The following is a 22,944-nucleotide window of genomic DNA, read 5'->3' as shown; positions in this document are numbered from 1 at the left end:
TAAAATGCTCCCAGTAAACTTTGGATAACCTGTTTTGATATGAAACCAGGCTTTTTTAGGATCGAATATATATTGAACCTGAAGCATTTTCCACAGGAACACAAAAGAGCTCTTTTATGATTTCAAAGTCACATATCCACAGCACATAAGACTCAACTAATCAATCCTCCAGAACTTAAGATTTAAGCAAGAGACCACACAAGCTTTTATTTGGGGAAGCAACATCGAAGAATTATTAACCAATTATGGTTAAAAATGCTTTGCTCTATTTGGAGAATAATAATAACAGCAGCAGCAACATTCTATCACTGGTTGACTACTATAACTGAAAATCTCTAAAAACCTAAAGAATGTATTTATCCCTATAGCATGCTGTCAGTTGTCTCTATCTAATTTGCCTCTTCTGAGAATAAATCATTCTACTTAGTATCTGAATGAATCAATTCATCCCCACACAGAAATTCAATGGAACTACCCATGTTCACATTTTTTAAAAACTGTCTAAATCACTCATTCTCCAGTCTTTGGACAGAATATTAAGTACGAAATGGACCATCAATGGAGATTTTCAGTCATCTAGGTCATAGTTGTCCCAAAAGTGCTTTTTCAAGAGGCAACTGGATTTTTCTTGTTTGTTTTCTTTGAAGATGTTTTGCTTCTCATTGAAGAAGCTTCTTCAGCTCTGACTGGATGGTGGGGAATGGAAGGATTTATATTCCTTGCAGACAGCTGGTCATTTGCATTATTTTAGCAAGTCATTAAGGCCACATAAACAGAAAGTTTATTTTCTTGGCATCAAACAAATGGTAAAGTAGGTGCCAGTTACCCTTTTTTGCTTTGAAAACCATGATTTTGATACACTGGTTTTAATCCTACTTTATAGATTCAGCAGCCCTATTATTTGATCAAAAAGCACATTAAAAAGCCATACCACAGATTTCCCACCTCCACATTACAACGCTAGAACAGTATGTACCGTGAATTGGCTTTGTATTTTAAATGCAGACCAGACTTCTAGCAAACACAGCCATTCTTTTAAAACACACAGATTGCAGATACAGCAAAAGCTTGCTTAAAAAAAAAAAGCACCAAATGGGCCTATTTATTTAATGGATTATCTAAGGATGTAAACAAGCTTTCAGCACATATAATTGGCCCCATTTCTTTTGCAAAGAAAACCATAGACAAAAACTGCTGCAGCAGATTCAAGAGCAAACACTGTACTTGGTTCATGTTTCAACAGGTTCAATTACACCACTAGGGCCAGATGAAAATCATACAGATCAAACAGGCTTTTCAGACTGGGAGAAAAATACCCAACTAATCAAGGCAAGCCAGCAGGGCTTTGTGGGGATAAGAATAATGGTGGTTACTTGACAGAGAAGCAGAGAGTGGGAAATCAGAGACTTCATTCAACTGTATTGCAGCTCTGAACATGAAATTTTCTACCCTACCTTGACTCTTTCTTTAGCAGCTCAATAGTTGGTGGCCTTGAAAGAAAGACAGAAAAATATATTCTGTGACAATTCTGATTGTAATCACTAACGAACTCATTTAAATTTTGCACAGGTTTGGTTCTGCAACAAGCTAATAAACTATTGATCAACTGTATTTTTAATTCACAGATCAATTATTCAAATGTTATTTATCAGGTTTTGAAAGCATTTTTAAGGTTGAAACAGAATTAAACATTTACCTGATGTAATGAACCTGAAAATGTGGGGAACTGATAATTAACATTCAGATTAATAAAATGACACACATTGTAGATGCAATTAATACATATTTATACAGCAATAAAGTTGTATAATAATCAAGAGGCTTATTCCCTAATATGCATGCTTAGGATTGTAGCCTGAATTTTAGACTTAAAAAGAGTTCTCTAAAAACTACTAATACTTTTGTTCCAAACTTATTTGTATCTTCTCTCATCTCTTATCTGTGGTTTGACCTGGCCATCTGTTCACTAAAACTGAACCCCAGATCTTCAAAGACTTGGAAGGAACCACCCTTTCAGTCAAGACAAGAATCCCATTAAGTTGTCTCCAACATATTGCTATCTAGACTTCCCATGATCAGAACCAATTACAGGTCTATCATCTCTTTGGATTATTTTATTTATTTCATTAAAGTTACAAAGCTGTCCCAGCAGAGGTGGTATTCAGCCAGTTCTGACAGGTTCTGGAGAACCGGTAGCAGAAATTTTGAGTAGTTTGGAGAACCGGTAAATACCACTTCTGTTTGGCCCCATCCCCATCTACTCTCTGCCTCCCGAATCCCAGCTGATTGGCTGGGTCTTCTTTTGTTGCTTTGCACAGGAGAACGGAGCTGGAAAGCAGGTTAGTGGGGTGAGGATATGGGGATTTTAGACACGTTCACCAAGCCACCCCCACCAAGCCATGCCACCCCCACCAAGCCACGCCCACAGAAATTTGAATACCCCCACTGTGTCCCAGCCAATCAACTTTGGATACTTACAATAAAATTAACGAACAAAATGGCATGAGCCAATAAAGATATAAAAGCCAAAAACAGGTTAAAGCCTGACAGAAAAACTACTGGCTAATCTGGGGAAAGAGAAGACCTGGGGAAGCAGCCAGATCTTTAAGGATGAATGAAAGGATACAGGATGAAGGACAGTTATGAACCTCTGAGGAGAGGCCATTCAAAAGGCAGATGCCATGACAGAGAAGGCATGCCACCTGAGATCCATTAAATGACACTACACGTAGTCCCCACTTTACAACTGTTCTGTATAACAGCCATTAAAAATAATAGATGGACCTGAAATTGTAACCTCATGACCGATCCTCACACTTTCGCCTGTTGCAGGGTTTTTGCTGTCAGGTTATTAAAATGTGGGCATGTATGACTGTTATAGCATCCTGCAGTTACATGACCACCATTTGCAAGCTGGCTTTCCAGAACCAGAGTCAATGGAAAAATCTGGCAATGAAACTGCAGCTTGCAGTCATATGTTCTCACTCAACAGCACTGCTTAGCATGGAGTTGATGGTCCCAATTGTGATCATACAGGTAATCCTCGACTTATGACCACAATTGAGTCCAAAATTTCTGTTGCCAGCTGAGAAATTTGTTAAGTGAGTTTTGCCCCATTTTACAATCTTTCTTGCCATGTTTGTTAAGTAAATCGCAGCAGTTGTTAAATTAATAACATTGTTAAGTGAATCTGGCTTCCCCATTGACTTTACTTGTCGGAAGGTCTCAAAAGGAAATCACATGTCCCCAGGATGCTGCAATGCTCATAAATATAAGCCAAGCATTCTAATCTTGATCATGTAGATGCTGCAATGGTCGTAAATGTGAAAAACGGTCACGTCATTTTTTTCAGTGCTGTTGTAACTTTGAACGATCACTAAATGAACTGTGGTTAGTTGAAGACTACCTGTATTTTAAAGTTGGGATCTGCACCATGCCTACTCTGGAAGAATGAACCCTCGGGTAACCAGACTATATGCTGGTTATATGTCACAACCAGTGTTCTGAATTGCACTCAGAAGCTCACCTTGATAACCAATGCAGCTTGTGCAAGCAGTAGAGGAATCATAGGCTTACCAAGGCATGGACATAAAGGCCCCCTATAGCTAGGTGTAGCTTCCAAGTAATTTTCAAGGGAAGCCCCATACAGAGTGCTTTGAAATGGGAAGTGATTAAGACACGAATGACCGTGGGAAGGGAATTCTGACAAGCCAGGATGAAATCAGCATATCAGGTTAATCTAGGCGAAGGCCCTTCTGGCTTAGACCTATCTTAACATTCTTCTATGTGTGAAGGAGGGAAGTGAACCTTTAAAGAAATGAAGAGCTTCTGAATACCCTGATTATCTTGAGATATTTTTGGAACAGTCTAATTAAAATAGATTTTTCTCCACTTGGAACTTCAAATTAAAAAAAAAAAGATTGTTCCAATTGCATAGGCATCTAATAGAAAAATATTTCTAATGTTATAATATTTATTTTTGCTATTTTTGTTATACAATAGATTTGAGTTCTATTCATTAAATCTGTACGGCTTTATTTCTTGGTAACAGTTATTATACCTTATGAGACATTGACACCCAGTGGATACTGGGTTAGTTGCAAGTCATAATTTTTTAGCCTAGTCATAAACCTGTTCTTATACTTTTGGACAGTTCCCTTTGATGTCTTGTTACATTATCTTGTTTGCTATAAACTGCATCCAGATTAGAGGGGGGAGTGTTTAGTGCTACAGACAAAGGACACTATTCAGCTATATTATTTATCATTATATGAAAGGGAAAAAAAGAGGGACAGGAAACACAAGAAGAGAATTCCTAAATGCAACAAATATCTAGATCCCTACAACCCTTTTAAAAATTTATGAATTATTATATACAATAAATGCTGCATGTGGAAGTATTTAAAGATGGCAGTCCTTGCTTGGTATCATCACTAAAATTAGAACAAGTACTCCAACAAGATTAGGCAAGATAATCCTGATTTTCAGGTGAAAAGGTCTTATCTAGACTTCAAATAAGGCATGGTTTCCAAATCAAGCAGAGCAGTGCTGGCTACCATTTCCCTGTTGTTAACAAATAGTAAAACACAATTTGATCCCAGCTCTCTGCATCCTTGGATAACATTTCTCCCTTGCCTTTTTAATTATGATTAGACTGATCACCAATATTTAAAATGAGTCCTTCTCTTCCGTACCTAATCAAAGCACAAACATGCCCTGACAATATCATTTTTCTGCTTTGTCTTCATAACATTGCCTTCATTTTGTCTCCAGTCCATGAATAAGAAATGCTTAAATGATCCTTAGATGTACCAGTGGTAAAGCAATAGTAATAGCAGTATTTTCCCCTACCCAGGGCAGGCTGAAGATGTATACAATCTGTTACGCTACTACACCTTGGAGAGAAGCCAGTTAATTGTAATGATCTAAAACAAAAGCAATCAATATAGGATATGGATTGACAAACCATTAAACAGCAGCCTGCTTAACCAGTCAGGGGATGCCTTTATTCAGCTTTGGCTGGTATGCCAGTTATAACCCTAACCAAACCAGGATGCTTTGGAAACTGTACTTCATACCTCTGAGCATCGCTCAGTTCAAGTTTCAAGTCTGGGAAAGTAATGGATGGGTTCATGTATCATGTTCCTTAGTAAGGCACAACAGTCTGAATTCACACAATATGCTAAATGAAATCAAATTATAGCTTAAAGTGAGGTAAATCTCTGTTAGGAAGCCTGGAAGATTTCTGTCAGGCAGACTAGTACTAGATTCTAGTGAAATCCATAACCTAATAATCTGATTTGTCATAAAGCAAATTTAGGGGACTTTTTTTACATTAAGTCTCATTTAATATGGATTTGTATGGATCTCCTATTTAAACATAAACATACTGGCTATCAATAGGACAAGCTTTGATTAAATGATATGAATTATATTCTTTGACAAATAAAAAATATTTTTCTTATGTTTCTGTTTTTCTCCTATTAACATCCACCAACATCTGTTTTCCCCCCATTAACAACAGCATCAAATTTTATGTCAGACAATCCATAACATTAGAAATCAGCAGTTGGCCTGGAGAAAAAAAAAATCTAAAATACATATTGGTCAGATAAGACAATCTTTACAAATAGTGCATCATCTTTGAATTTTTAAGAAATCAGAGGAAGAAATATGAGTCATCTAAGTACCTTTCTTCTTCTCGAAGCCACACTGGAGTTTTGGATATTTGGCCCTCAAAGTATTTTGATGCTTTGTAACAAAAATTGCTGCAAAAACGCTGCTCCCCACAAAAAGAATAAGAACAACAGTTATTTCTTTAGTGTAACAAAATAAAGATGGTGCAAAGTTAAATTGAAAGATGGATATAAAGATTCAATGAACACATTTTTGGAGAGAGGGGTATTCTCCCAAGCACAGTTTGAACTGGAATGGTCAATACCCAATAAAGATAGAGAATATATAGGAAAATAATTTTCCTGAAACTTCTAAGAGTTGTAGCCTACAACTTTATTGAGTTCTCAGACATGTTAACTTAGTACCTCTTGAGTCTTTTTCTCATTTCCCCCCCATCGGTTCTACAATAGCAAGTAGGCTGAAGTCAACATATTACAGTATAACATTTATTGTCCTTTATTTGTTTTCTCCCTTTAGTGTCTGGTATGCTTTTTCTAGGAGTAGCTGATGTTACCAAGCATTCCAAATACCAGACAAAGTACCAGCTACATTTTATTCAGTGTGCATGCCAACTATTCAGAAGGCAAATGGTAAATAATATGGAGTGCCTTAATTAAAGTCGGCAAATATAGTTTGTTCTTGGCTGATTCACTGGAACATTAGCCTGCTCTTCAAACCAGTGGACAGTTTATTCTCTGTTCCTGGGCAGAGGATAGTTGGCAGTTGCTGCAAAATGAAGTTTTTGCAGCAGCACCAAGTATGATTTTACACACTGCACAAGAAGTGAACTGGGGAGACAAGTGATTTATATTCTCCTACCGTTGAACATAGTGAATCCAACCCCAATCAGGTTACTGTACTCTTCTTAATGTTAAAAAAACAGAACTTCTTAGCCAAGAGAAAGACAAACAATGATAATTGCCATTTGTCATGTCATTTGGGAAACAGTCAGTGGTTAAGCATTCTGTCTATGGTGAACCATATGAGGACATCAACCTTGGTTAGGTGGCACTTGTACATCTAGACTTCAAATTAGAAGAGCAGCAAAGCAACATAATGAAGGAAAATTATTTTCTGATCTGAGTTCCTGTCAAATCACATTTATTTGCTCTACCCCTGAACACTGTACAGATTTAGCCTTTGTGGGTGCACATTATAGTTTATGGTACAGTTTTTGTTCAGTGTGATTCCAGCCAATAACCCATCACTGAGCAAACTATGACCTAGTGCAATATACAAATTCAGCCAATATTTATTTGCTCAAGTTAAACATTGTCTGACGGAATCAACTTATGTCGGCTTGTTTTAAAAGACATTTAGGTGAAATAGCTTTGAATAACCTGGGAATGAAAAGAACATCCAACCACACTGGTAGAGTAATGTAGAAAAGAAAATCCAACTACAATGGCAGACAAATTGACTGAAAAAACAGTAAGTGAAAATCAGGATAAAAAAAGCTGCCTGGGGTTCATGGACATAGCCTAGATTTCTTTGAAGCTCTTTCTTGTGAAACAATAAATGAAACACAATAACTTTAGGAATGGTTTTAAACTTACCTTTCTTTCAGTAATATCATATACTTTGTTTGTTTTTGTAGAAATTTTATACTTTTGTTTTGGCACCTTAAATGTAAGAAATGCAAAGAAGTTAGTTGATTAACTTAGTTCAGCATGCTTCTCTTTCAAATCATATATTTATCACAGTTTTTAAAAACATCATACTATCTCATTCAATTACTTGTATTAACTTTAGGCACTCTTTCCCTCACTTATCTTGTTTCTCTTTGGTACTGTACTTTTCTGCTGCCTGTATCAGACTGACTGTGTCATTATCTGTATCTGATTCTTTTCTATGCATGTGAAGCATCTTATGAGCTACTAAATCAATGCCAAGCATCTCAAAATGAATCAGTAGGCCACACAGAGAGAGAATCCTTCAGGAATAATATTACTTATTGGATGGAACATTTTCCTCTGTCCAAGACATTCTTTCATTTAATTAAACAGGAAAATCGACAAATTTGATGTGGGTAAAGGAATGGATAACATTAAGGAACAATAGACTATTGACCTTAGAAGGGCATGACTTGCTGTTGGGCATTTATGATAAGTTGACTGATTTAGATAAAATTTTGATGGGTACTGATGAAAAGGTAATTAAAAAATTTTATGGACACTTATTAGAATTTAAATTGGAGGAGGAACAAGTTAAAGAAACGATGATTGCTTGGGGGGAAAATTTTGGATATGGGATTGATTTAGAAAAATGGCAAAAATTGTGGTCTCAAAATTATAAAATGACAATGTCAACTGCATATAAAGAAAATTTGTATAAGATGTTTTACAGATGGCATCTACCCCCAACGAGACTTGCAAGAATGTTTAAGAATACATCAGATAAACATTGGAAATGTCATCAGATACCTGGTTCATATTACCATATGTGGTGGACATGCTCGGATGCAAAGAAATATTGGACTAAAATCCACACATGGTTGGAAAAAATGATAAAACAACATGTAGAGTTTAAACCAGAGATCTTTTTATTGGGAATTATACCGGAAATATACAACAAAGAGTTGAAATATTTGATTGTAAATGTATTAACAGTGGCTAGGATTGTATTTGCTAAGAATTGGAAAAACGATAAAATACCTATGCAGGAGGAAGTTATTAAGAAAATTATGGATTGTGCTGAAATGAGTAAATTGACATTTGAAATTAGAGAACAAAAAGATAAACAATTTTATATGATATGGGATTTGTTTTATCAATGGTTGGATAAAAAGACATGGTAATGTAATAGACTAGATAATTCTGTGATAGAAATTTAATAGATTGATATAAAACATAATATAGACATATATAACCATTGGTTGAAAGTATAACATAAATTTTAAGATAAAATTTGGAATATCTCATATCAAGTGATGGAATAAATAGTCATGGATGATTAATAACTGATAAATATATAAGCATATGTTAGTTTGACAATGTAAAAATTGATATAAACTGAGTAAACGACTATAAAAGGATAGCACAAAAGATTTGTAATCAACTGACACACTATATGTATATAAAATGGAAGATGGTTTTATGTTTTTATGTTTTGTATGTGTATGTTTGTTTTTAAAAAAATAAAAACTCTTTATAAAAAAAATAAAATCATAACACAAAATGACTGTTCTGCATTATATGCATTGAATAATATTAAACAATTTGGAGCCAAGTTTCTGAGCCCCCCCTTTTTCCCAGTCATGCTGAACATCAATTTAACTTAACTGATTTTGGGGTAATCCTAATCTTTACATAGAGAAAAGTGTGAGAGAGTGAACTTCAATTGATCTCATTTAACCAAAATAAGCAAAAGGCTAGTGTGAGTCAATTCCCTGGAAGCAATATATTTTGAATGAAAAATGACAAGAGCACGCACCCCATGTATAAACTCTTACCTTCTGTAGCTTATTTTGACAGAGAGGGTAGCCACATATCTTGATGATAAATCGTTCTTCTACCACATCCTGATAGTGAGAAGATGTTATAAGCCTCCCCTGAAATGACGAAGCCAAGAGGATCCTGTTAAAATTATTTTCATCTGGTAATGTACGCAAAGTTTTAGAATTTAAGAGGCTAAAAACTAACTGGATATTTAATATAGCATGATATTTCTAATCTGTTCAAAAGCCAAAGTTCAGTTGGCAAACCCAAAAACTTCAGTCTTACTCTTTAAAAAATAAATAAATACAAATTTAAGTTAAGGCATTAGGTCTCCCACAGAAATCCTCTCACATAAAAACAGAGGGAGGAATTTCTCCCTTGCCTTCTCCAATGACATTTTTATATTTCCTTCTGTAACTTTCAGATATCGGAAAAGTTTTCTAAAAACACAAGACTTGTTCACAAAAGAGCCATGTGGCATAGCATATTGTCTCATCCATTTTGTCTTACCAGCATGTATGAACTTGAGGTTTGTTTAACCAACTACTGGTAAAAATGTTGCCTTAGTATTAGTGAACATGGTCACTATAGTACATTTTTTAGCATTAGCATTTAGACTTATATACCACTCCATAATGCTTTACAGCACTCTCTGAGTGGTTTACAAATATCAGCAAATTGCTCCCAACAATCTGGGTCCTCATTTTACCGACTTCAGAAGGACAGAAGGCTGAATTAACCTTGAGCTAATCAGGATCGAACACAGGATTTTGGGCGGAGTTAGCCTGCAATACTGCGTTCAAATCACTGTGCTACCACAGGTCCTTTATCAACTCCGCGCATGATAAGCATATTGTAATATGACTAAAGTTGAACCCAGAAAGTTGACAACAATATCACATTCAAGTGTTTAATATTTAAATCAGCATTTTCCTGGTTTGGAATTTAGGGAGTTTCAGTCCTAATACATGTAGGAACAACCAAAAATGTAAAGAAAAGTAAGTATAGGAAAGAACATACACAATCCACAAAGAATTCTTCAGTAACGTCATCTTCCAACAGGTGTTCAACAACTTGCAATGCTTTCCGCTCACACTCAATTTTTTTCCTAATAGCAGCTTCAAGTGCTGCTTTCCTAGAAATGAATAAGGATTTAACAATGTAGTGTATATAATATTTGGACAACTCATATCAGTTTGCTTAAAAACTTTTATTTAAGTAATGTATTTCATTGGAATGTTATATTCATGACATAAAACCATCCTTTTTTAAGGTTTATTTTGAAACTTGGTTTGAATTTTCTGTCTTGCTCTAGAATAATGGCTAGCAGCTGAGCACAAAGGGGCTTGCCAGTTAAGAGTATATTCAATCTCCCCAAAACTCATTTACAAAGATCATAGCAGGATCAAACAATCTTCCTAGAATCAAGGCTGGTAATAAGCAAACTGATTAAATAAATCTAGACTGTAATCCTATAATCACAAACTTTAGAGCAAGTCTCCCACAGAACTTACAGGGAGCTGTCTTTGAATAAATAAGACCCCCAAAGATATTTGTGTCCTCTGGTAATAAACCATTATCTATAAAGTCCTTATTTAATAATCCTCAAGTTACAATTGTAATAGAACCTGCCCTTTATTGTTGTACAACAATTCAGTCATATGGCTGACTCATTTTTACCTTTTGCACGGTGGTGGTTAAGTAAATGCAGCAGTTGTAAGTTTGAATGCTGCAGTCTTTAAGAGAATGACATGGTTGTTAAGCGAATACATTATTCACAATGGAGCAATTTTACTAAAAACCAAAAGTGCCAGTTTTCAGCAAAATTGTAGTAAATCACAGTCATGTGACCATAGGGCGCTACAAATTGCTGTGTTGCTAAACACCTGAAGTGTGGTCGTGTGACCGTGAGGGGGGGGTGACCCTCAGAATTTCAGATCCAAGTCACAAGTCCCCTTTTTCAGGTAGATTGTAAGTTTGAGTGGTCAATGAAGGGATTGGTTGTAAGCTGAGGACTACAGTACTATAAGCGTCATCAGCAATAGGAATAGTTAAGATAAGTCTTGTTATCATCTTGGAATTATGATACTTCGTATATTATCTCTACAATAGTATGATGTAGCAGTCAAAGTGATAAGAGGCAATCTGCAGTCCCTGGACTCTAGCTGTGGAAAATTGAACTTTTAAGATTGGAAACAACCCAAAACAGAAGGGTTAAACGATTGTTATAGAACACACAACCCCTTCAAAACTCAAATTAAAAACCTGCCTTGTTCAAAAATGCATGTGATCCTGATATAAAAGGTTGCTCACTACTATCTAGATTCAATTCTCTGACCAACTAGGGGACTCTGGACCACAGAACCACAGCTCTTTGAATCCCAAGCATCTTCTCTGCTCCAGCTCCAAATATCTGCACACGACAACTTTAGGACCCATAGATATCTCTAGGCTCTTTTATATGGCTGTTGGGAGGATAACATGAAAGGAGATCATGGAAGTTGGGACATATATAAAATTTTTTATATATATAAGCAAATAATATTTAGAAACAATACCTTTCAGCAGCATTTTCATTTTTTAAAGGTGGTTTGTTTCCTAATATAAAGAACAAGAAGAAATTAAGAACAAATTGTAGAAGCCAAAAGATGGTGAGTTCTAGTCCCACTTTTGGCATAAAAAAACGGCTGGGTGACTTTGGGTCAGTCAGTGTTTCTCAGCCCAGTCCACCTCACAGGGTTGCTGTTCTAGGAGATGGGTGGGGAACTATGGCCCCTTTTATGACTTGTGGACCTCAACTCCCAGAGTTGAGCCAGCCATAATTTTGAGAATTGAAGTCCACAAGTTATAAATGGGGCCATAGTTTTTCCCACCTCTGTTCTAGGGGAAGTAAGGACGCTGGAGTATTAGGTATGCTTGCTGTCTCCGAGTCTAAATGAGATCCTACATAATGCTGCTAATAAAGAAAGTGTGAACATAATGTATAATAAATATGTGTAAGTATAATAATAAAGAAATACATTTTGGAAGCTTGGGAATATTATTACAACCAGCCGACCAACCAAAAAGCATCTCTTTCCGGCCACTATCCTGGGAGTAGGTATTATCTGGATGTTGTGACGGTAAGATTTCCTGGAGGTTTATTCCCCATACACTGCATACCACCCGCTTCTCTCATCTTCTCTCCCTTGCCACCCCCCCCAACCCTTTGCCCACCCCTACAGAGCTGCGAAATGGTTTGACCCTCCCGTGATTGATTCGAAGGAAATAGGAAGGAATAGCCCATGTAACGGGGAATGGGGAGGGGAGAGTAGTTTGTTTGTTTTTTAATGAAAACAAACCTAAGCCTCTGCGCCCGTTCGAGGAACTTCGCGGCGCTTCTTCCGCCATCATTTTTTTCCCCGGCGTTGACCTCTCACCCCACCGGGCGGGAGGAGATTGGGAGAGGCGGGGCTTAAAAGGAGGTGGGGGAGGTAGGACGTGCTCACGGGGAAGATGCCGCGGCTCGGGCTGAGCGTCTGACTGCGGAGGCGGGCGGTGGAGGCGCAAGAGGTTCGCTCTTTACTCGCACCCCAAACGGTAGGGGGGAGAAAGCGTGCTATGGGGCTGGAAGCGGGGCGGGGAGGGGGGGATGTCAGCTGAATTCCTCTCGGGTTTAAGAGGCAGGGATGAAGGGGGGGGGGGGGGGGGCGGCGGAAAATAGCTGCTCCCCGTCGATTTCCAGCCTGCTCATGCCAAGTAAAGGGCGCTGCACAGAATCCCCCTCCTAAATAAACTTGCATGGTGGATTTCTGGCGGTATTTATAATAAACGCTGGGTGGTCAATCCGGCTCCGGTCAGTAAGGACTGCACTGTGTCTTAATAAGAAACTAAAAGGAAAGTCTTAACTTTCCCACCCATTATTTTTAAAAAAACAAAACAAGTGGGGTGGGTGGGTTACAACTCATCACCTTTGTGGAAATGAGGTTTTCAGAAGGAGACTGTCTTTATCTATGGAGATTCTCAGTCATTCCAGGTCATGGTTGTCCCAAAGGTGCTTTTTCAAGAGGCAACTGGACTTTCAACTTTGGGGAAAAAAAACACACATTTTTTTTCACCTCAAGATGTGGAAGCTTTTTCTTTGAAGACTTTGAAGCGTCTTCAGAGAAAAACCAAAAAGTCCAGTTGCCTCTTGAAAAAGCACCTTTGGGACAGGGGAAAGAAACTAACTGCCTTTCTTACTGGGAGCGTTTATTAACTGCTTCCTTATCACCCATTTCATTCTTCATGGTGTTGATTTTAAAAACTGCTGAGAAGGCCGTTTGCAGGTAGGACAATTTTCATCAAGAGGTGTGTGCGTGTCACTGTGGAATTACAGTGGGACTCCTTGAGTTAGTAAAATGCTGATGTTTGACACAACTGCTGAATGGTTTTGTCCTGATTTGTCTATGTGTGCATTGATTATGTGCAATGTAATTGGTTTTCTTGTATAGTTTTGCTGCCCAGAGCCTATTGGAGTTGGGATAGGACCGATGAATTTAAATAATTAATTAAATAATTATAATAAATGACCCCTTTCAGCGTTTTACCAACCAACAGAAAAAACTTCTACCAGTCATAGAGTTGCAGCAAGGTTTGTCTCTGTCCAGTCTTCTCTAAGCTTGTTAGTTTGCTCCAACCCACATCCCATGTGGGCATTTTCCATGTTAAAAAACACTGTGAAATAAGGATACATATAGAAAGATGCTCAGGTCAAAATTGCCCCAATGAGGAGGGAATGGGGTTCTGCCAGGGTAATTTGATTTTGTGGAAAAGGAGAACTAAAATTGATTAACTTCTGGGCAGCCTTATTGTTATTCCCAGCTGGGGGTAAGATATTGAAATTGACAGATAAGATTAATTCAACTTCCTTATTTTTCATGTGCTGTACTAAGAAATATCTGTGCTGCTGCATTTTATGTTAGAGACATATGATAATATTTTAATGTGGAATAGGGAAAAGGCTTCCCAGCCTTTTCTCTAAATGAAATTATTAAACGAATTTATATAGCTGTCCAACTCACCTGGGTGATTTCTATGTAAAGGTTGGGTTTCTCTCTGTGCTCTTTGAAGCGTGGAGAAAAAAATGGTGTTAGAAGTAGTGCATATTTACACATTTGTGGTACAGTAATATAAATCAAGGGAACCCAGGAACCAAATACTTTTTGAATGTTGCAAAGACTGGGAGAATATGGCTTTGATAGAGACTGGTTAGAGACAAGAGTGGAAGAGTTGTGTCTGCCACTTCCAACACTGCCAAAGTGTCCCTTGAGTCATGTTTAAAATAGGCCAGCTGACTTTCCCTCTGGAAAAATGAATGAAATTACCCACCTTGATGTTATTGTTAGATGATGCTGGACTAAAAAGCAGCATTAGTAAATTTTGCATTAGTATTGCTACTAAAAACCTATGGCCATGTCATTCATGGGCTAGGTAGTGATGGAAGAAGGAGATTGTTGTGGAACCAAAAGGGAAAATTGGTACTGTCAAGATGAGATTGTGTTGTCTTAATGGCAGATGAGAATAGGCCCAAAGAGTAGATTTCATCATAGTTGTAGCTGATATTCCCTTTGCCTCAATAAGCTTCCACATCTTGAGGTGAAAAAAAAGTTTTGTTTTTTAAAAAAAGTTGAAATTGTGTACATTTCTTTGGTAAAGGCATTGTGACTGTAATTGACTCAGTAGGCTTATATAAGGCTATTAGCCACTGTTTGCTTGGAAGCATATCCTGTTTAATTCAAGGTTAAGGCTGGCCTACATTACTTTGCAAGCGTGAAAGAGGATTCAGATTTCTAAGTACTTTATCAGATGCTGAATCCTGGCTTCTGAAATGAGATAAGATTTCTTCTGTTATCTTTTCCAGCATATCCTTTCAGGGTATGCAAACTTTTGGGTTGTGACATTTGGAAACTTGAGAGGGTGGGGTGAGCACACTCCCAATTCCCCCAATGTAGATTTGCTTATCCACAAATTCCTGAGGGGGGGGCATGGTCAACCATGGAACAAGTATTGATTGGAAGGCAAGTTAGCTCCATTGGATGTTTTGTAACATTGCAGTGTCCTTGCAAATAAATAAATTTGAGATGTTGGATATCAGATGGGTGGCAAATTTTCTAAATAAATAAATAAAAATCTGTTATAAATGAATAGATTATGCTAGATTATTTTGGTTTTCAGCATGGCGGACGGAGACTTGGTGGCACCAAGAGATGTGTCTGAGGAGTTTCCCCAAGTACCATGTTACCACAATTTTTTGCTTAACAGTTAAAAGTATTTAAAAATCATTTATTTAGCAGCATCAGCTTCTTGATATTAAAGTACCAGATGGTTTTACATAAAAGGACATGCTCTAAAACTCAACATGTTGGAAACAACATTAAGGAGAGGCAAATAGATGCATAAATGAGTAGGACATACATATGATTGTATGTTCTGCATATGTTTAGACTATTATAGAATGGCACATGTGGCTTTACAAAAATGCAACTTTGATGAGGTACTTTGCTCTGAGAATCATGAATAATTTTTCTTTAGAATATGATCCTGAGCATTTCCTTTTAAAAATGTTTTTTTCATATTTGAAAAATCACTTGTACTTCTGAAGATTAGGATCAAGAAACATCTGAGATCAGTATAAAATTATTTTTTCTTCCAATCAATTGTGTCCAATTCTTGGAGGCTGCCTGGACAAGTCCCTGCAATTCTCTTGGCAGTGTTTTTTAGGAATGGTTTCCCATTGCTGCCTCATAGAGTGGTCCAAAGTCACCTGGGTGGCTTTGTTCCAAAGGCAGGACTAGAACTCAAATCTCCCAGTTTCTACTCTGATGCTTTAACCACTGTGCTGTAGTGTAGCATGTCCCTAATCTGGTTGCTGCTCTCAAGTGTCCCATTTCTAATGTTGGAATTAAGATCTAGCTGGGAAACCAGAAAATTTTAGGATATGCAATGCAGAACATCGTTGTTTTGTGTCAGGCTTCTCACCAGAAATCTCACTCTGCAGGTACTTAAATCTTATTTGGTAATTTGGCTTCATTTGGCAGAACTCTCCAAAATAACACAATTAGAATCTTTACTGAAAACAAAACAATCAACCCTCAGTAGTGCAAGGTGGGCTAGGTGTAACTAGGATGGGCCCCTGTCTGAATCAAAACCAAGCTCCATGTCGTGGTTGGATGACTATGCCACCCTCGGGTACTATTCTAAGGTAAATCACAACTTGCCTTATAATACACAACCTTGTTCTTCCACACTTATGAGTTTGCACACTGGCTCTGGTTCTTGCCTGCACTGCCATTGGCAAGGTCTAAGGGAATTGGATAGACCATCTATCATCTTTCACTCATGTACTTTCTCATTGTACTGGAATGGACTGGGAAAGGAGTACTTAATTTGATTTAATTTTATGTACCTTTACTTTTATAAATAATTCAAGATAGAGAATGTACCTAATACTTTTCCTTCCTCCCATTTTCCCCACCACAACAACCCTGTCAAGTATGTTGGTCTGAGAATGACTAACCCAAAGTCACCCAGCTGCTTTCATAGCTAGGGCAAGACTAGATCTCATCGTTTCCTGATTTCCAGCCTGGTGTCTTAACCACTAAACCAAACCAGCTTTTATTTATTTGACTCTTAGTCCCATAGACGATTTTTCAAGAGGCAACGGAACTTTCTGGTTTTTCTTTGGTGTTTTGCTTCTCATCCAAAAAGCTTCTTCAACTCTGGAAGAGAAGAAGCTTCTTGGATGAGAAGCAAAACACCTTCAAAGAAAAACCAGAAAGATCGTTGCCTCTTGAAGAATCACCTATGGGATTACCATGACCTGGATGACTGAGAATCTACAAACACATTTGATCCTTAGCCTGCTCTGCATTTGATAGCAGTGTATCTTTAAGTTTGCAAACAAGAGATTGTGAGGTGCAGCATGTTAAGCTGATACAGATAGTCCTTGACCTACGACCACAATTGAGCCCAAAGTTTCTGTTGCTAAACAAGACAGCTGCCAAGTTAGTTGTGCCCCCTTTTACAACCTTTTTTTGCCAGTTCTTAAGTGAATCACTGCAGTTATGTGAGTAACATAGTTACTAAGTGAATCTGGCTTCACCATTGACTGTACTTGTCAGAAGTTTGCAAAAGATGATCACATTATCCTGGGACACTGCAACCATCATAAATGCATGGCCAATTGCCAAGCAACCAAATATTGATCACATGACCATGGGGATGTTGCAATGGCCATAAGTCTGAAAAATGGATATAAGTCACTTTTTGCTGTTGTAACTTCGAATGTCACTAAATGAATAGTTGTAAGTTTAGAACTACTTAAACTGCTGGGATAGAGACCTAAATAATAACTGATACTGGAAGCAAGGTATCAGCTGTAGGAACTAGCAAATTATTCAGTATCCTGGATGTTATGAAAAATTGTACAGTATCTGAAATCCTGAATATTGTTAAACATAGGCAGGATTAAGCTAAGTGGACCAGTATGCCAACTCTGCATAAAGCTATATTCTTTCTCATACCTTTCTTTCTCCTTGTTAGCTTTTTCATAATCTCCCTTAAGAAAATTCACAGCAATGGGGGGAAGAAAAGGAAACTTGCACTTGTTCACATCTGTTTTTATTTCATGATAGGGTTCTTGAGAAGCAAGAAAAAAAATGGCAAAAGAACTTCAAGAATTAATACAAAGATGCGTAAGTACTTTATTGCTTGCTAAGTTATCAAGTTTGAAAATATTGTTTTCATCTTGGAAAATAATTAAATCTGATCATTTTTTCATCTAATTTGGGGCTCTATTATCATTTATTCGTACAAGGATGGAGAATCTGTGTCTAAATGATCTTTGATTTCACCCTGATATTTATTCATGCTGTTAATAATCTTTGGAGTGCAACTCATTGTGTAGTCTATACTGAAAGAAAATGTTAATTTTGTATTAATAGTAATTTGATACAATACCCTATGTAATTGAAATATTAAAGGGCTTACATGTTCTTATGCTGCAACCTTCTTTGAAAATGCTTGTAATAGTACAGTATCAATATTGTATTATGTTTCTTATGTTTATATTGTGAATTATAATTAAAAGATATATACTTTCAGCAATTTCTTGATGAAGAGAATTTTAAAGGGGAAGATTATAATCTTTTTCAAGTTGCTGGACAGAAGTGTTTCGAGGAAGGGAATATAGCTGATGTATTGGAAATTGTACAAAATGAAAAAAATGTGGTGAGTCAAAAATACATATTTTTGTTTTCTATCTGATTACAAAGATGAAAAAATAGAAATTGTGTATGTTCTTGCTGTAAAGCAGAGGCTAAACATCCTAGTATGTTATTTTAATTTATTTTTTCAATTTGGATGCTGCTCAACTCCAACCAAATCTGGTGGCTCACATCAATAAATAACAAAAACAGTGGAATGCCAAACATGAGCTGAAGCAAGTACAAATATCACTAAAAATAATCACAATATGGTGATACAACAACAAAGCAAACATAGAGGTAGTCCTCCACTAATTGAACCTGCAAGTTTGATTATACTTGTGATAGTCATAAAGCAAGTCACCAAGTGACTGCACTTGATTTTACAGCCTTTTTTATGGTGGTCGTTAAGCGAACAGGGTGGTTTTAAAGTGAATGCTGTAGTTATTAAATGAACCATTGTTTGCTATGGGGTGTTATTTTTCCAGAAATCTGAAGTAAAGACATAAATCATGGTCGTGTGATTTGGGACACTGCCAGCAGCAGTAAATGTGGGCCAGATGCTGAGCGCCCAAAAGGCAGTCACGTGACCACAGGGAGAAATGTTGGTACTTCAAATCTGAGTCGTAAAACCCTTCTGGGGGGTCCTTGGTAACTTCATATCAGTTGTAAGTCGGGGACTACCTGTAAAAGATAAACAGGGGAAACATTCTACTCCAAGACCTGGATAAACAGCCAGTTCCTTGGGGCTTTCTGGAATTTCATCAGGCATTTGATTCCCATTCAGAAGGACCAATGGGAAAGGTTGATGCATGAGTTTGACAAAATTGTTTTTAAGTCAAGGTATATTATCTATAAGGGGTCTTTGGTGCTCTCTGAGCTTAGTTGCTTTCTTGCAGATGTTTCCATACCCAATCTAGGTAACATCGTCAGTTACTGATGATGTTACCTGCAGTAGTTTTGGGTAATGAAACCTCTGCAGGAAAGCAACCAAACTCTGCAGGAGAGCACCAAGGACCCCTCATTTCAACCCTGAGCTACAAATATTTTCCTTTACATCAGGGGGGTCAAACTCCATTTCATTGAGGGCCGCATCAGGGTTGTGTTTGACCTCGGGGAGGAGCATGGCCGGGGGTGTGTGGCCAGCATGACATCACACATGTCAGGGTGCCTGTGGTGTCCCGAGCACTCTGCCAGCGAAAAACGGGCTCCCAAGTTCCGTTTTGAGCTCCAACAGCCTCTTGCAGCCCTCTGCCGGCAAAAACAGAGCTTGGGCCAAGCTCCTTTTTTGCTGGGATGGCATCCTGCAACCCTCTACCATTGAAAACGGATTTCAGGAGGGCCGCACATGGCCCTTGCAAGCTCCGTTTTTGCTGGCAGAAGCACCATGGGCCAGTCCTTTGCTATTTCCAGGGTGGCCCTGTGGGCCAAATCTAAGCACCCTGCAGGCTCGATCCAGCCCCCGGGCCTTGAGTTTGATACCCCTGCTTTACATAGTCTTTGTTCCATATTTTTGATAGTAGTATGCATCCAGTATATGTAAGGATTCAAAGTTTTAATAGCATGTGACCCTAGCTAACTAAATATCCATAACCTGTTTCTTAATTTTATTAGGAAAGATATTTCATGTGAAAAGGGATAAATACATAATGAAGATTGGGTTTCGGTACTGTAATAAGCCATGATCAATTGAATAATTGTAGTTGACTGGGTTTGTACAACATGCTAAGCAATAAACCCTTTTTTAAATGCAGCTCAGTGGTCAAATTGACATAACAGGCTATGCCATAAAAGAGATTTCACATTTTAATGCACTGTATAAATTCAGTCTATGTTTGAATTTATCACAGTACTGTTATGATCCGTGCATTTGAACTATACAGGAACATTCTGTGCTAATAAGTTTATCTATTATAATCGGCCTTCTATAAAAGAATCCTGTTTGTACCTGGTGCTAAAATCTTAGTTTAATGTCTGAGCAAATCTGGATTTGTGAAATTCTGCTGCTCAGCTATAACTTTATTTGGGAAGGTGCTCTTTAATTGGATTAACATGAGCAGAATGGCATGCAACAAAGATATTTCTTAGTATGAATTGGAATTCGAGACTTTGAGAAGTAGAAGATACACAGGTATTTCTTGAAATACTTCTAAAATACTATGTTTCCTTTTTTTAGACAAAATGCCAAAATAACTGATTTTTTTTTTAAAAAATGGGCATATTTGAGGGTGGGAGGTAGAACTTTTGATCTTACCATATTCCTTCTAATTTACCACAGGCCCTGAGACCCTGGTGCTTATCACCAGCTATTCTGAACTACCACTTCCAAAATGTTGTTTTCTCAACCTCAGTAATTAGAGCTAATGAGCTCTGCAACATCTGGAGGGCATTCCATCATCTGTCCTTGTACTGGATTTCAAGAAGCTTCCTGATTAATGATATGTGACGACATAGAAGACATTGAATGTAGATCACTGTGTTTGCCTTTGATGTCTGTTTTTAATTTTTTGTCTGCAGCTGAATTTTTTCACCTTACAGGTTATTATAAGAAATATGGGCTGGAGTCTTATAGGACCTATTCTCAGATGTATGCTGAAACAAGAGCAAGATGATGTTGAGAGACAATATTGTATGAAAATACTGGATAAGTTGGTAGAAGTAAGTTGCAACATTTGTGCTGAAACTGTTTTTTAGTAGTGTTTTTAAAGATTGTCCTTTGATTGTGTTCTTTCATGCTGATATAGACATTAGACATTCTCAGATTTGTAGGCAACTGATCAAGAAATGGGTACAGAACTGAAGGAACTGGAAAATTTAATGTCCCCTTTTCCATAAATATAGTGAAAAGTGTTTTGAGAATATAAATGAATGGAGTGATACTCAGAAAAACAAGAGCATCATTTAGGAGTGTCAGCCTTTTGCATAATCAGAATTTCTAATAGAACGTAATGTAAACTGGCCAGTCAAAATCTCTAATTTGAATTGCTATTGATGTTATTTAAATCGCTAAGTAGAATCAATTCTGTTTTCATAGAAGAGAACTGTTTCTGTTTCAGAAAACCTTTAAAGAACCAGTGTGGTATAGTGCTTAAGGTGCTGGTCTACAAATCAGGAGATTGTGAATTCTAGTCCATCTCAGGCATGAAAAACGGGCGACTTTGGACTAATAGGAGAAAGAGTATTATGCATGTTCACCATTTTGAGTAACTTAAAAAGTAATAAAGGTGGGATAAAAATCTAATAAATGTAACTTCATTTTAATATTTAATTGCTTAGATCAGTAAATATCTTGATTAAAATGGTGACATATATTTTATTTCACCAATTAGTAAGTGGAAAAGTAACTTGATGTGCACCTTTTAAATATCATGCAAAATATATCCATGTAAAATATCCTAACATGGTAAAGATGACCATATAAAATAAAGATGAAAAATGAAGTTTCCTTCAAATCTGCTCAATTCCTAGTGGAATCACGACCAGGTAATTATCTTGGCAGCAAAAAAAAAGTGGGTTCCCGTTGCTTTCCTGCAATCTTTGAAGCTTTGTTCTAGCTTTTCTTCTTTCTTTTTTTGTATTAAAAGTTTTTATTGATTTTAACAACAAACAAAAACACAAAAAACATAAAACATAAAACATAACATAAAAAACATCATCATTCTTCATATATTTACAGACAGTGTATCGGTTGGTTTACCACTCCTTTTTGTGCATCCATTCCATAGTCATCATAATAATTATGTTACATAATAACTCATATTATCAATCAACAATTATATATCCTAATATCATTATTAAACAATCATTTGACTATAATTTAACTAATTCATACTTAAGCGAGATAACTGTAATTTAGTTACTTTATTTTATAACAAATCATAAAATCATACCAAGTCTATCTTAATAAAATATGCTAAAAGTGTTATCAAGACCAAGAAAAAATGTATATTCGTTATTTCCTAAATTTCTAACTATTCTATTATTATATTGTATTATCTAACCATTGATAAAAAAGATCCCAAACTTCATAAAATTGTTTATCTTCTTGTTCTCTAATTTCAAATGTCAATCTACTCATTTCAGCACATTCCAATATTTTCTTAATGATTTCTTCCACTAACGGTATTTTCTCACTCTTCCCATTTTTAGCAAATACAATTCTCGCTGCTGTTAATACATTTACAATCAAATACTTTAAGTTTTTATTATATGTATCAGGTAAGATTCCCAATAAAAAATCTCTGGCTTCAAATCTATATGTTTCTTTGTCATTTTTTCCAACCATATGCAAATTCTAGTCCAGTATTTCCTGGCCTCCTCACACGTCCACCACATATGGTAATATGAACCAGGAATCTGATGACATTTCCAGCACTTTTCAGATTTGTTCTTGAACATTCTTGCTATTCTTGTCGGAGGAAAATGCCACCTGTAAAACATCTTATACAAATTTTCTTTATATGCTATTGACATTGTCATTTTATAATTTTGAGACCACAACTTTTGCCATTTCTCTAAGTCAATCCCATATCCAAAATTCTTCCCCAAGCAATCATCGTTTCTTTAACTTGTTCATCCTCCAATTTAATTTCCAACAAATAATTATA

General features: G+C 36.8%; 2 protein-coding genes across 3 annotated transcripts in view; one reads left to right on the top strand and one right to left on the bottom strand.

Annotated features, from left to right (window-relative positions):
* Positions 1-12,567, bottom strand: part of RPAP2 (RNA polymerase II associated protein 2) — a 46,228-nt gene extending 33,661 nt beyond the window's left edge. The window contains exons 1-7 of one of the 2 annotated variants that reach the window (XM_026674102.2): positions 12,455-12,567; positions 11,672-11,711; positions 10,134-10,248; positions 9,128-9,226; positions 7,233-7,298; positions 5,691-5,779; positions 1,455-1,490 (exon numbers count right to left, since the gene is read on the bottom strand). In XM_026674102.2, the coding sequence (XP_026529887.2) occupies positions 1,455-1,490; positions 5,691-5,779; positions 7,233-7,298; positions 9,128-9,226; positions 10,134-10,248; positions 11,672-11,711; positions 12,455-12,506 (497 nt within the window). In that variant the 5' untranslated portion in view covers positions 12,507-12,567. The remainder of the gene's footprint in view (positions 1-1,454; positions 1,491-5,690; positions 5,780-7,232; positions 7,299-9,127; positions 9,227-10,133; positions 10,249-11,671; positions 11,712-12,454) is intronic. The other variant, XM_087960610.1, reaches the window with a different exon arrangement.
* Positions 12,568-12,580: 13 nt separating this feature from the next.
* The window catches only part of GLMN (glomulin, FKBP associated protein), a 38,970-nt gene continuing 28,606 nt past the window's right edge, over positions 12,581-22,944 (top strand). Inside the window, exons 1-4 of the mRNA XM_087960611.1 lie at positions 12,581-12,692; positions 17,768-17,827; positions 18,237-18,362; positions 20,876-20,995. Coding sequence (XP_087816737.1) covers positions 17,792-17,827; positions 18,237-18,362; positions 20,876-20,995 — 282 coding nt within the window. The 5' untranslated portion in view covers positions 12,581-12,692; positions 17,768-17,791. The remainder of the gene's footprint in view (positions 12,693-17,767; positions 17,828-18,236; positions 18,363-20,875; positions 20,996-22,944) is intronic.

Source organism: Notechis scutatus, chromosome 3 (assembly GCF_049901735.1).
Source record: "Notechis scutatus isolate UNSWTSFEM ecotype Mainland chromosome 3, rNotScu1.2, whole genome shotgun sequence".
Taxonomy (NCBI): domain Eukaryota; kingdom Metazoa; phylum Chordata; class Lepidosauria; order Squamata; family Elapidae; genus Notechis; species Notechis scutatus.
This window is presented reverse-complemented; position numbering and strand designations above follow the sequence as displayed.